Source organism: Cygnus olor, chromosome 1, assembly GCF_009769625.2.
Source record: "Cygnus olor isolate bCygOlo1 chromosome 1, bCygOlo1.pri.v2, whole genome shotgun sequence".
Taxonomy (NCBI): domain Eukaryota; kingdom Metazoa; phylum Chordata; class Aves; order Anseriformes; family Anatidae; genus Cygnus; species Cygnus olor.
In genome coordinates, this window is record NC_049169.1 from 105,350,838 (window position 1) to 105,364,449 (window position 13,612).

At 36.9% G+C, this 13,612-nt stretch overlaps 1 protein-coding gene across 1 annotated transcript in view; it reads left to right on the plus strand.

Annotated features, from left to right (window-relative positions):
- The first annotated feature begins 8,433 nt into the window (after window positions 1-8,433).
- Window positions 8,434-13,612, plus strand: part of CHODL (chondrolectin) — an 83,375-nt gene continuing 78,196 nt past the window's right edge. Inside the window, 1 exon segment of the mRNA XM_040564974.1 lies at window positions 8,434-8,645. Coding sequence (XP_040420908.1) covers window positions 8,434-8,645 — 212 coding nt within the window.

Consider the following 13,612-nt stretch of genomic DNA (forward strand, 5'->3'; position numbering starts at 1 on the left):
GGAGGGAGGGAGGGAGGGAGGGAAGAAAGAAGAAGAATAGAGAAGAGAAAGAACGAGAAAAGAGAGAGAGAGAAAGAAGAAAGAGAGAGAGAGAGAGAAAGAGAAAGAGAGAGAGAGAAAGAGAGAGAGAGAGAAAGAGAAAGAGAGAGAAAGAGAGAGAGAGAGAGAAAAGAAAGAAAGAAAGAAAAGAAAGAAAGAAAGAAAGAAAGAAAGAGAAAGAAAGAAAGAAAAAGAAAAGAAAGAAGGAAGAAGAAAGAAGAACAAAAGAAGGAAGGAAGGAAGGAAAAAGGAAAAGGAAAGAAAGGAAGGAAGGGAAGGAAGGAAGAGAAAGCAAAGACACAAAGAGAAAGAAAGAAAGAAAGAAAGAGAAAGAAAGAAAGAAAAGAAAGAAAAAAGAAGAAAGAAAGAAAAGAAAGAAAAAGAAAAAGAAAAAGAAAGAAGAAAGGAGAGAAGGAAGGAAGAAAGGAAGGAAAAGGAAGGAAGGAAGAAAGAAAGGAAGGAGGAAGGAAGGAAGAAGAAAGAAAGAAGAAAAAAAAGAAAGAAAGAAAGAAGAAAGAAGAGAAAGAAGAGAAAAGAAAAGAAAGAAAGAAAGAAAGAAAGAAGAAGAAAGAAAGCAAGAAAGAAAGAAAGAAAGAAAAGAGAAAGAAAAAGGAAAAAAAAAAGAAAGAAAGAAAAGAAAGGAAGAAAGAAAGGAAGGAAGGAAGGAAGGAGAGAAAGAAAATCCCAAAACGTTGAAATTCTGATTCAGGAGGGAAGCCATGCTGCTTCACAAAAATTTTAGTCCAGTAACCCTCTGTCTGTCTTCTTCTATGAAGAGATCACCTCAAACTATATCTCCCTTCATTCATTATGAACAGGACTGGTATATCAGCTCTGCAAATGGGAAGGCTGCGATATCTGTTAGAAAATAAGATATAGCCAGGAAGTACAAAGCAAAAAGGAAAATGACATAGACCAAAACCAAATGGGAACTGCTAAAGCAGATTTTTTGAAAATAAATTCAATAGTTAGATTTTAACACTTACTAAGAAGTCAACATTTCAATAATATTTTCTATTGTCTGAACGTTGGTGATATTGATATTAATAATAATTACATATTTGTTTTCACTATCCTCTGACTTGAATTTGGCAAACAATGTGATTTACTTTTAATACTGTTTATTGAGTGTACCTCAGACCTGGGAACAAAACAGATGTATATCTACTGGGGTACACATAAATTTCTTGAAACGCAAGCTAAGATACCAGACGGATCATGTTGTGCTGTCACACCTATTTGTCCTCTGCATTCATTCACCTTGCCAATTTTCAGGTGCATATTTCTTAGGCATTTAAGCCACATACACAGCTTTCCAGGGCAGCCCAGCCTTTCCTGCCTGTCCTTGGCTTCTCTTGATTTCGATCCATATAAAAACACTGGTATGTACGTGCCCACTGCAGAATGACATACATTTGTATCTATACTGTAGCAAAATATCAGTTCAAACTCTCTCCTTTCAGGTGCTCAGGGACCATAAACATACTCAAGTGTAAACCTTTGATCAACAAACTGGTATGTAACTGAATTTGTTTCATAGAATCATAGGGTCCTGGCACAGGATAAAGAAAACACTTTAAACGTAGATAATTCTCCAGTATTTCTCCTGGTATTTGCTTCTGATACTATCAGCCGTTGAATATTTTCTCTCAGAAAAAGTCTTATTTTGACAGAAATTTTGTGCGTGCAGAATTGATTTGCCAGGCACCATGAAGTCATTATATTACCCATGTAGATCCTGTAAGGTTAACATAATATTTAAAGAATAAATACGATCTGGGGTTATTATTTTTTCCACAGGTTGAATTTATCTGAGGGGAAAGAAAAAAAAAAAGTAGAATTATTTCATAATCTGTATTCTAACATTTCTATGTCTACAAAACACAGTCACAGTCAAGCTGCTCATGTCAAAGTGATACTGGATTTATGATTATTTTACAAAATTTAAAAATTGCTGATATCATATACAGGCTTATTTGGTCTCAATTTTATCAGACCAAGATGATGAATACTTTTGAAAAGAAAGTGACCCTAAAGTGCTCTTATTTGTCCCAGTTTTATTTACATACATGTAGCTTTTCAAATTGTGTATAATAAATATGTGGAATTGTTGTTATTTTACTTCAAACAAATTTCATAGAATTAACAAATAATTCATTATCATTCTAAGATGCTAACAAGCTCTTATACATACTTTTTAAGACATATCTACCACAAGATATATCTGCCACCAATCTGGTAAGCATAACTGTGATTTTTGAGTTTGTAAATTTGGCAAAAATGATTTTAATTCAAAGGTTTTTTTTTTTGTTTGTTTTTTTTTACCATGCTTAACCATAGTTATTTTCCTTTTCCTCCTCATCTCAATTATATAATCTTCATGGTCCATTTTCTCCCATGTCTTTCTCAATAAACATTCTCAGCCACAACTTGTGGCTACATATGAACTACACATTTGAGTTGAGTACACATTTGGCATGATGGAGAGTATTAAATTATCTAATTAAGGACATTGAGATAATTAATTTTCATTAAAATTTACAATGGCTTAACACTCCAAGATCCAAGAGAGTATATTCTCACCTTTTTAGGTGTGTGTATATCCATGATATTGGTCTTTCCCATTGCTTTGTCTGAGCAATACAGTATGTGTGGTAATATTGGTAGAGAATAATCTGGAAAGTGAACATTTCACTTCTGAAATTCTGTTGCTCAGCTTGGCTTTTTGGGCCAAACTATTTTTTAAATATAAATATACACTCAGTATATATATTTTTGAGATAAGCTAGAAAATCATTGGCTTGCTTTTCACTACTTGACTGGTGGGCAAATGCTTCATTATTAAGTATTGCCCTAGAGAGACCTGGTTGTGTCTGGTTTCCTTTTAAAAGTTTCAGTGAAATTGATGAGTATCTATTTTAATTCCACTGATTTATGAGTCATCATTTTAAAAGGACTGGTGATTTTTTTAGCTTTTTAAAACAGCTTTGATACTTTAAAAGGCACCAGATATGTCTGATCAAAGACATTCATAAGGAGGGAGGCATTAAAAACTCAATGAGATTATTTTCTTTTATAGTCTTGTATTTCTTCAGAGTAAGCAATATTATGAGCTTGTACACTGATTTTTTATTTTTATTTTTTTTTTTTTCAGACAGGAAAAGAAAAGTTTTAAAAATCCTTTTTTATTTTTGCCTTATGAACTTACAGCCAAGATAGCAGGTGTGCAACAAAAGGCCAAAGTGAAATGCTGTAAGTGCAAGCAGACAGAATACAATGTGTAATAGTAATTTTATATTGTTATAATTAAATTGGAAGAAAATCAATGAGTTTCATATAATAATTTTATTCTTCTCCAAAAGTAACAGCTTCTTGGATAATTAATTAGCACAAGTTTACTACTGTTAAAAAATAACAAAATATTCCAGGTTTTACTCTGTTCTTTTTTTTTTCCCCTTCTATTCCACTTTCTTTCATTACTTGACTCTCACTGACATGGGATTAGTGTCAAAATTCTTAGAAAAATACTGATGTTTTCTTAAGACAAAGTTTCACAACACTACAATTTAATGATATTATTTCATGTTAGTGGGATAAATATTATTCAAATTTATATTTAATGAAAATAATTCATGTCCACAAATGTGGGGAAAAACCTAGTATTAAAGTACTGGACGCTGGTTCTTCTGATGGCAGTGGAGGAGATATGAGAGGGACTTATAGTAGAACGTATAATGTGTTAAAGGAAAATTGACTGGCTATATGATTAGGTCATATCCCTCAAAAGTGTTTCTCATTTGGAAGAATGTTCAAAGTGTTGGTGGATCAAAACAGAGTCAATTGTCATAGCAGTTGGCAAATGGTTGGCAAAACTGGAAAAACATGATGTTCTGCACCTGATTTATTTATTTATTTTTTCATATATATTCTTTCCAAATTTGCGTATGTGAGTGAAATAATTATGGCTAAAAAAAGTAGTTTCATGAGAAAAGCAAATCAGAAAAACTATTTGTCTTTAAAATTTAAAGTAGGATTCAGTCAAAACTTTTTCACCTCATCTACTAAAATTCTTAAAATGATTGTGCATTTTATAGGTAGATCATTAATGTAATGCTCTTGTGCCTCCCCAGCATCTCCTCTCCCATTTTGCACCACAGTACTGTTTAGAAGAACTATAATTCTAATTTAAGAATGTTTTGATGTGTTTTTATTAGTTAACACACTCAGAACAGTGTATGGATCCAATTACTCAATTTTGGATTGCAGAACACAGCTGTCAATCTTAGGTGAAGAGCTTAATCTGCTGGATTAAGGTCAATTTCTTTTTCTTCTGCAGAAAAATAATAAATAAATACATATATATATCCACAAGATTCTTTCTCTTATCTCACTCCATTTTTTTTTGTTGTTGTGTCTCATCTTGTTCTACTTGACACAGTCCAGGCTAGATCCTGCTCAGCAACTACAGAACAGTCCCTCCTCATAAAAATGGAGACATTTCTGCTTCTGAAATTATTTCCTTCAGCTTTTGTTGGGAAAAACAATTTTATTTGGGAAAAAATAAACAACTTTATTTGGGGAAAAAAAAGTTTCATCCCTTCTTTGTAGGAACTGCTCTCCCTCAGTGCTTTCATTTGGATAGAAAGTGTTCAGACAAACATGTACAGCTTTAACCCTTCCTGACAATTCTCACGCTGCAGCTGATAATATTGTATCCCTACCTTGCTGAAAGCCAGAAAAGTCAACCAGTGTGTTCAGTGTGTTTTCTGATGACCCAGGAAGCAAGGCAGAAAGAGCACACTTTTCACTGCTTGCTCAGCTTGAGGAATTGCTATATCCCAGAAGAGAGTGAGTGTACACATATACTTCTTTCGTTCTGTGGCCTTGCTTTCAATCTTTTGTGTGCTCTGATTCATGAACTTCAGTGGGCACTGGTTAGAAAGTAGAACTCCTTGTAGAACTGTTTGAATCTATCTATGATTCTATCTAAAATTATTATAACAAATTCAAAATACTCTGTTATTCTGTTTTCCACCCAAACAACCTGTGGCCTCAAGCTGAACTTCAAAGTACTTCCAGAGGTCCAAAACAGCATATGTCATGGATTTTATTTTCGTCTAGAGGAATAAAAGCTGTGTCAATTCCTGCCAGCTCCTAAAGTGAGCAGGAAACAAAATGAGAATGGGAAGGTGGAAACACATGTCTGAAAAAAACTTCTCCAAAGAGATCTGGCAGTCTGAACCCTTCAAGGCACTGGAGCAAAACTGCACCCGTATTTTCATTGCCAGATCCTGAACTCAAAGACCTGGACTGAGTTTTTCAAAAGTAACCAATGATTCTGAAAGTGCTAGAAAGGGCTTGGATTTCTACAAAGTGCTGAGTGTCATTCCTCTGAAAATCAATTGCCTCTATAGTGTTTCAAGCCAGGCATATAAAACATAAGAACTCCAAATCACTGGTTGGTCTTAAAAAGTCTTGGCTCTGAAGCTTGCCAAGTCAGCACCTTCTTTGCCTACTTGTAAAAGCAGACAAAGAAAGGAAATAGATGAGCCATCAGCTCTGAGCACAATTTCTACTGATTCAGTTCTTAGTTCATGTGCTATCTGGAAGAAAAAAAGGGAAGCATATGAAGAGAATGTTTTAGTTCTCATAAGACAATGTCCAAATGCCCTTAAAACAATAAGTAAAACAGTTGTTGGAGGAGTTGCTACTCCTTCTGTACACTAATAAGGAAAGTGAATTAATTAAATTTTAATTACTACATGCATAAAAACAGTATATTAATTAAGTGGTTTCCAGTTGCAGTAAATGACGCTTCAGCAATTTTTTTTTGATATCTTATTTGATGACAGCCAGTAATGGGCTTTCAAGCTTAGTGCAAGCTGTAAACCCTGGGAGTAACAGGTTGGGAAAAGCTGCCAAGAAATCTTTTGATATTAAAAAGCAGAGCTCTGTCACTAATTACGTTAAAAGTCAAGTTTGCAATTGCAAGTAGATGGTCTGGACAGCAAAGTGAATGTGGCAAAAGCAATAATCCAACACACTGGGGAATGAGACACTACTATAAAGCAGGAACACAATTCTGGTCTTCCCTGGACTAAAAAAGGTGCTCCAAAACACAGTCATAGTGTCTAGCTGAGAGGGGAGTGGTGCAGGACTAACTTGCTCAAGCTCACAGCGAACAAGATAGATGTGAAAAGTAAGGGAGACACTGGATGCTTTTCTTGTTAGAGCATACCCACCTCATTTCATAGTCTAAGATTCCCAGGTAGTTCTCTACTTACTCTGGCTTGCCAGAAGGCAGTGGATTCCTCTCGTTAGAAGTGTAGCTCACAAAGAGACATTTCTCTCTACCTAGCATGTGGTGCAAACACTTTTTAACTGTTCATGTAAATACCTGAAAAGTTTAATTTGGCATAGAATTCTGCCTTCATTTTTTTCCGTTCGTTCACTTTTTTTTTTTTTTTTTTTTTAACTTCAGCCTTAAAAGATGTTCCTCATTAAACTCACTGGCTGAAACTGAACAAAAAAAAAAAATATAAGTCTTGTCCAACTGCTCACGATAAGAATTTGGAATTACATGGGAAGATTATCAGCAAACTTCTGATCATGCAGAAATATGTCTGTTCAATTCCCACGTTTCAGTCTGAGGACACAACCAGGGCATCACAGAATTTCCTCGACTTCTGCTTGCTCCCAACATACAGTTCTAAATCACATTTTTTTTAAGATAGTTTGGGTTTTCAACACTTAATTTTGTGTTCAGTCTGCCAGTAACAGTTATCTGGAAATCCAGTATAGAGCTGTCTCATTTTTGTTTGAGAGCTGACAGCTGAACATTTACTGAATTTCTTTATTCTCTCTCGTTGTTGTTTCACCAGAATTTAGGACTACTATGAAGTTCCAGCCTGACAGTGTCAAACTTTTCCTCAGTTCCCTTAAAGTCAAGTCCTTATGCAGGCTTATAAGCCTGCTGGGCAATACAGCCCTGCTTGACACTTGAGAATGAAATCCCCAGCAGTAGGATAACTGAGCAAGGATCTACCAAATTCAGTCAAAACATAATGTTTGCAAGGAGGAGTATTTGAACTCCAGTTCCTTTTGAGGGACATATGACTTGGGGCTCCTGGGTAATAAATACATCTACAACCAGTGGCAGCACTTACAGTGTCTACTTTTTACAAAATATCTTAGTCATTGACACATTAGTACCTTTGCCAGAGGTAATTCAAACCTAGAAGTTTCAGGAGATTAGTTGCGACAGTACTAAAAGAGAAGCTATGTGGGGTCACTCTGTTGCTATTTATTGATCTGCTATATTTATGTATTTTTTTTTTCACAGTCAAAATTTTTGGAAACAGAAAAACAATAAAAAGAATTATAACTGTATCTCCATGGTTGAAACTGCTCCTAGGTGGCAAACAGCTGGGTTCTGGCCATCACTACTCTGACTGGGTAAGATGTTTTTGCTGAAATAGTTATTTTTTTCAGTATTCCCAAGGGATGTCTATAAAACCTCATTTAAATCTAAATTCTATAATTCCCCTTGCTCTCCCAAGGACAGTGCAACAGCTTACCTAACAGAGGTCCCAGTAAGTTTTTTCTTTCTTCTCAGTGACTGCTTTTTAAAATAGTTCAGACTGTGGAAATCTAGACTCCTTCACTTAATAGCTTTCTCTCTCTGTTTTCTATACCCTGACATGTGCCAGAAACCTCTCAATTAAATATGATAGCTGAACTATACAACCATGTTGAAACAACAAAGGACTTTTTACATAGATAGGACAATCAGTTTGTTCCAATGCTCAACAGAAATTCTGCTTTTAATTCTCAGTCTTCATTTTATAAAACAATTTTGTAAAGGAAGGACAACATTTTATGAATTTTCTTAAAATCCCCAAATTTTCAATGTTTGTTCTTTCCCTAACACAAGAACAAATAACTCCACATTGGTAGCTCATGTTTAAGGGGATCAATAAAATCTATGAACATACGCAGTTCTGTCCTCACAAGATGGATCAAATACATGGGAAAGGATTTGTAATCAGGTTTCTCAGGATGGGTAAATAAAAATGCCAAGTCACTGATTTGAAGAAGCACATGAAAGCTAGAGCATGAAGCATTCCAAACTCAGTATACCTGCTAATCATGTCTCCAGGACAGGGCTGTGGCATATCCTTGTATAGTGGGTCTCAGAAAAAGCGACACAAACCTGGATATTGGTGACATCCCAAATTTCCTTCCAGTCAAGCAACACCTACAAAAAGGCATGAGGGAAGACCCAGAAAACTACAGACCTGTTAGTCTAACCTCAGTCACAGGAAAAGCTATGGAGAACATTGTCCTGGGTTGAAAGGCACTTAAAGAACAAAGTGATTATCAGGCATAGTCAACATGGGTTCATCAAGGCAAATTCCTGCCTTAGTAATATGTTATCCTTCTATGACAAGGTCATCTGCTTGGTGGACGGAGGAATGGCAGCAGACAAACTTTCGGGATTTTAGTAAGGCCTTTGATACCATCCCTTACAACATTGTTCTGGACAAACTGTCCAACTGTAAGATAGAACAGGTTCATGCTATGCTGGTTGATGAGATGCCTCAAAGGTAGAGCTCAAAGCATTGTAGTAAATGGAGCTACATCTGGCCTGTGGACAGCCACCAGCGGCATTCCCTAGGGGCTCAGTTCTAGGGCCAGTCCTGTTTAACATTTTTATCAATGATCTGGGTGCAGGAATGGAGTGCAATCTCAGCGAGTTTGCTGGTGATACTAAACTGGGACGTGCTGTTGACTCCATGGAAGGATAAGAGGCATTGCAGAGGGATATAGATACATTCGAGCATTGGGCAATTATCAATGGCATGAAGTTCAACAAAAAAAAACCACTGGGTGCTGCACCTGGGACAGAACAATGCTGGACACAGGTACAGACTGGGAGAGGAGTGTCTGGAGAGCAGCTCAGCAGAAAGGGATCTGCAGGTGCTGGTTGACAGGAGGCTCAACATGAGCCAGCAGCGTGACCTGGCAGCCAGGATGGCAAAATGCATTTTGGGGTGCATTGAACAAGCACAGTCAAAAGGTCAAAAGAGGTAATTCTCCTGCTACATTTAACATTGATGCAGCCTCACATCAAATATTGTGTGCAGTTCTGGGATCCACAATATAAAAAACAATGTTAAGGTCTTTGAAAGCATCCAGAGGAGGGCAAAAAAGCTGGTAAAAGGGCTGAAAGATATGTCCTATGAGAGAGGCTGAGGACACTTGGTTTGTCTAGTCTGGAGAAGAGAAGTCTGAGAGGGAATCTCGTGGCTCTCTGCGACTTCCTGAGGAGAGGAAGTGGAGAGGGAGGTTCTCTGCTTCCCAGTAACCAATAATGAAATGCAAGGGAACAGCACAAAGCTGTGCCGGGGGAGGTTCAGACTGGACATTAGAGAAAATTTCTTTGCTGTGAGAGTGGTCAACCACTGGAGTAGGCTTCCTAGTGAGGTGGTTGGTGCCACATGCCTGTCAGTGTTCAAGAGGCATTTGGACACTGCCCTCATTCATGTGCCATTCATGTAACTTTTGGTTAGCCCTGAGGTGGTCAGGCAGTTGGATTCAATGATTTTTGAAGGTCCCTTCCAAATGAACTATTCTATTCTATTCAACCTGCAGCACGTGATGAATGTGTGGCTGCCCAGAGCAAAGAGCCTTGGTACTTATACACTGTCTGTGGTTTCTCCATCACACCAAGATGTCCACTCCAATCACACAGCCAAAGGCTTCATGGCAGCCAGTGCCACATGGCAGACACAGTCACTATGGAGCTCTCACCCTACACTCAGCAAAGCTTACTAAATTGCTATAGTAGCCTGTTAAGTGCATTTCATCATATGCTGTTTTACCTAGTTCTTGTGCTGTAGCTAAAAAAAAATAACCAAACAACTCCCCCAAACAAATGAACAACAACAACAACAAAAAGAAAAAAACACCATTAAGCACTAGATATGAATTAGACCTTTAGATACAAACAAAGTTTCAGCATTGCGCTTGCAGTAGCATACCTGCAAATGTAAAAGTTTCAGACTGATAGTGGAAATGCAAGTACATCTGCTGAGGCAATTGTTTTATTTGTTGACGTGTGAATGCCTCATGATAGGGCTACACTTTGCTGCATTTTTTTTCTTTCTGTCGTAAGAGGGGGGAATAAGAAAGCAGAATTCTGCAGAAATTCTGCTAACATCACAACTCAGAAATGAGACTACAGTAAGCATGGGAATCTTCCTCTCTGGGGAGGAAACTGACTCTGAAAGGAAATCTGGGAGTAGTCCAAAGATGTGTTAAGGTAATGTATCACGTGAGAAGAAAGTGGATGTCTTCCCAACATATTCATTATCCTAGTCTGTCTTGTTCAGAAAAGGTGAAAAGACCCATCCATCTCTTATCAATACTATACCTCTCACCGTCTTGAACAGATTGGATTATGTTTAGAATTTCTGTATGGAGCCCACACTATCTTCAGACTGCCCCAAATACCCTCCCTATATCAATAAGCAACAGGTCAATTGAAAGCACAGAGGATGTCATATACTTCATCTAGTGCACCTGGCAAGCCTCCAGGTGAATCATACACTAAATATGATAGTGCTTTGTTCTCAGAAGTCTGTGACCACAAAGCTCCTCAAGGGAAGAAGAACATTATCAGCTTAAGAAGAGATTGTTATCTCTGATGAGGCTGCTGCTATAAAATTTAGGTCACATTTTCAAGAGCTTTTCCTTTCAAACAAAGCACAAGGTATTTAAACATACATCAAAGAGTTGACTTGTTTCTATCACTCATTTTAAACAATGTGCAAATCCTGCTCCTCATTTCCTGACATTCTTGTGGGTCTAACCTGGTCCATGCCTGGTCCTTACTTGCTTTATTGACTTGTTTTATCTTGTTATTGGGACTCAATGGAGAAATCAAATTGAATTGACCACAAACACCCTCAGAGGGTTGTTAGTGGTATGAAATGAAATGGTTTTCCGCATGAGAGAGCTTCTTAAAGAGAATGTACAAAGAATATGACCATCACTGCTGGGCAAAATAAGCTCAAATCAGGAACCGTTGTGTTAATGCTGTAAAAATAGGGCATCAGCTACTTTTAGTCCTTCCTTTGCTGCAAAATTATGCCAAGGAATTCACCGAGAAATCTCTAACAGAAGGTTAATTGACACTGCTTAACTGGGATGAATTTATGGAGCAGAAGGGGAAGCTGCACTTCTTCCTATACAATGGTATACATCTCTAGGTGCTGCCCTTCTTCCTTCTTTATGCCTCCAAGAAGTCCCATGCTTTCCCTGGTGGGCTCAAGGGAACTGTCAATGAAAACACAGTGCCTTAGAATTTACTTTCACTGTGTTCAGTTTGTTTCCTCACTTGGGAAACCCAAGTTACTGACACAGGTGAGTGTCCTTCAAGAGGTGGGAGACCCACAAGTGCCACAACTCCTCCTGTAAGCTATATTTTACAACTATTATCTATTTTCTTCTTCAGGTTTGGAAATGATCATTAAAATGATCAGCTTTGTCCAGACCAATAGTTTCTGAGAAGTCATTCACTATTCCCCTTCAGTATTTTCCCATGCAGTATACAATGCAGAACATGTCTGATAGCCTTTATATGCACTGTAGTTCAATGGCAGCTTACCTTCAAGATGACAGTGTTGGGCATTTGTGTGGTATGCAACTGCAACTTTATTTTTAGCCTCTGCAAGGCTTTGTGGGATAGCAGAGAAGATAAACGTTGTCTATCCAAATAGCAGCAAAAAAATCCCGTTGACAACTTACAGAAGCTGTCATATACAATTGTTCCAAATTAGTAAACAAATTAACTTATAACAATTTAGATAACAATATCTAATTGCTGCGCCTATCACTATGGTCTGTGTCACTACTGAAGGTCATGCTGAAGGTTACGTCAAGCTTCGCCATAACCAAAATATGTTGTCTTCATTACATGGAAGTTTTAAACACGCTACTATTTTTCATAAGTTTCCACAAACCACAAGTCAGCCACACTGCACATTCAATGATTTCCTCTTTTACCTTCTCAGAGAATGAAGTCAAAACACTTTTTAACATGTTCTGGCCTAATTTTTCAAGTGAATTGCCTGGTTTGTATCCATTCCAGCATTTCCCATGTTTGTTATTCAGAGTAAGGTCCAAACTTTGGCAACAACTAAAATGGAAGCTGGAATCTGAAATTTGAAATTCCCTTACCTAGCAATAGTTAACAATATCTCCACACATATAATGTAGGAAATGATAGAATCGTGATTTTTCTCTTTGCTTTGAAAAAGCTGATCCTTGTGCATAACTGCAAGTCCCAGGAGATCTCCAGGAGCACTGCCCCAAGTAAAGGAATTCAAAACCAGAAAGGACCAAAGAGCTTGAGTACAGTTTGGATACAGCAAACCTTTTAAAATTCAGTTACGATGGCCAGTCCCTAAAGTCAATTTTATAGTGAAGATGGGATTATATCTTTTCAATATGACCCAAAGTCTTGCTGAATCCAAGATCTGGGACTAAGAATTTAGTGGGTCAAATTAAAGATCTGCTTTGCTCAGTGTGCTATTAGAGGAAAGCAATCCTAAGTAGAAGGATTTACTTCTATTTAGGAGAAGAAAAAAAATGAAAAAAAATGTATGACACTTCTACCTAATAGTTCTAGAATACCTCCAGCTACGTCAGGAAATCCCTGTGTTTCTATGTGCATTTCACAGTTTCTATGTGTTTTAGTGGATTTCATTTCTCTGACTTGCACAATCTTCCCCTAAACATATCTAAATTTTTAAAAAACATATTCTTCTATGACAAAGAGATCTACAAGCATATCAGTAATTGTACAAAGATTCTTCTTCTTTCATTTTGAACCACATCCATTTTAACTTCATAAAAACATGTCAGAGTAGGAATGGTTTCAAAGCAATTCTCCTACGCCTGATGAAGAAGTTTTCTAAATATGACTCGGTCGATTCATAATAAAAAAGTTCATTCTTTTATGTTATAAAATATACCAATGCCATAGGTGTATTTATTTATCTATTTATTTATTTATTTATTTATTAAAAGTATCTACCTCCCTGGATTTTTTTGGCACTAGTCTCAATTCCTACATTTTTTAGAGCACTATAACTGGGTTATAACTCCTTAAAAGAGAGAGAGCAAGTTTTGATCCTCTTAGAGTCCCAAACGCTAAACATAGTTAATGTCATTGCAACCACAAGAATGATACTTCAGTCACCTATGTGACTCATCCTGCTTTTTTCTAAAGATATGAATGATTTGAATATATTGTTAGCTGAGCTTTAAACTCATCAGATTGTGAGGTTATGTCTGTATAAGGAGAAAAATTATCTGTTGCAATAATATGACTGAAAGGAAGAAGTGAATGTGTACAATTTACATAAGATGAATACCTGATTTATGCACAGTACTTGGATCAAAAACTGCTTTGATTTTTAGCCCAGACAGGAAATTGATTTGCATCAGTTCAACATAAGTTGGAATTTTACTCTCTTTGTTTTCTGCTGGAAAATTTCCACATTCA